We start from the raw sequence: 1,360 nt of genomic DNA, 5'->3' as shown, positions 1-1,360 counted from the left end.
TGAGATCTGATAGGAGGTGATGGATCCCCTCCGGAAGGAGATCCGAGATAAGGCAATCACCGCCCTGATGAGATCTGCTCTGAGGCGCCCAGCAGTGGAAATGGGAGCTTTCTTGAGGGCACAGCCTGCCTCCCCATCCCTCCCCCCCCCCGGGGGTATAAATGGACGTTCCCACAAGGCGGTCGGTCTCTCGCTCTGGACCCGGCATCCCGCTCGTCTCTGCATCCTCTGACCTCCGGTTCTGGGTGCTTGAGCCAGCGACCGGCCTTGCCTCCTTGCCCGCGGATCTGGGGACCGGTCCATCTCCACAGCCCCGAGGCAGCCTGCCACGGTCTCAGCCTCCAGCCGAGCTCGCCTTCCACCCGTCAGCCTCAGCTGCAGCCCGGGGGCCGGCCACGTCGCCTCTGCAAGATCTCCGTGTCAGCTGTGGTTCTCCTTAGTCGGAGGTTGTCGCTGGGGCCCTCGAGATGTCCTACACGCTTCCGCATCTAGAGAACGGCTGGCAGGTGGACCAGGCCATCCTTTCCGAGGACAACCGCATCGTCGTCATTCGCTTTGGACACGACTGGGATCCTACCTGCATGAGAATGGACGAGGTTCTCTATAGAACCGCCGAGAAGGTCCAGAGATTTGCCGTGATCTATCTGGTCGATATCACCGAGGTGCCTTGCTTCAACCAAATGTATGAGCTTTACGATCCCTGCACCGTCATGTTCTTCTACAGGAACAAACACATCCAGATCGATCTGGGCACTGGCGACAACAACAAGATCACCTGGGCCATCGACGACAAACAGGACATCGTGGAGACGGTCTACCGAGGGGCGCGCAAGGGCCGGGGGCTCGTCGTGTCTCCGAAGGACTACTGCACCAAGCACAGATACTGACTCCTCCACGTGGCCTTGTGTCCTCAGCTCTCCTCCGACACACCGCCCTGAGGCTTTGCCAGGTCCACAGAAGGAATTCTCCAGGAAGGTGCCTGCTCCTTTGTGACCACTGGACAAAACTCAGTGCCAGAACACGCCACACAGTGATGCCTATCGACCTTGGGTTTGCCTTGATTCCCAATGATAAACGTGGCCACCTCAGAGTTATCATCTGAGGCCTATTCCAAACCTGGCGATTCAGCGTATTTGTGAATTTGTTTCCCAATAAAACTTTAAAAAAAAAAAAAAATACCTATTTGGATTCCTATCACTCATTTATTCAATTAACATTTATGGAGCTCCTATTATGTGCTAGTCACTGTTCCACGTGCTACCAAGTGTACTCAGTGTGTTGTTTCCCCTATTCCAGTGAGGGGACACGGCCAATAATAAAACTCATAAACAAGAATATTACAGAGAATTAGAATAGGCTT

The 1,360-nt window shown here is 54.6% G+C and overlaps 1 protein-coding gene across 1 annotated transcript; it reads left to right on the top strand.

Annotated features, from left to right (window-relative positions):
- The first annotated feature begins 467 nt into the window (after positions 1-467).
- On the top strand, positions 468-887 carry LOC100670744 (thioredoxin-like protein 4A). The gene has a single exon (XM_064283156.1). The coding sequence runs from the start codon at positions 468-470 to the stop codon at positions 885-887; it is 420 nt and encodes a 139-aa protein (XP_064139226.1).
- The last annotated feature ends 473 nt before the right edge of the window (positions 888-1,360 follow it).

This window comes from Loxodonta africana, chromosome 3 (genome assembly GCF_030014295.1).
Source record: "Loxodonta africana isolate mLoxAfr1 chromosome 3, mLoxAfr1.hap2, whole genome shotgun sequence".
Taxonomy (NCBI): domain Eukaryota; kingdom Metazoa; phylum Chordata; class Mammalia; order Proboscidea; family Elephantidae; genus Loxodonta; species Loxodonta africana.
Note: the sequence above shows the minus strand (reverse complement) of the source record. Positions and strands in the feature narration are given on the sequence as shown.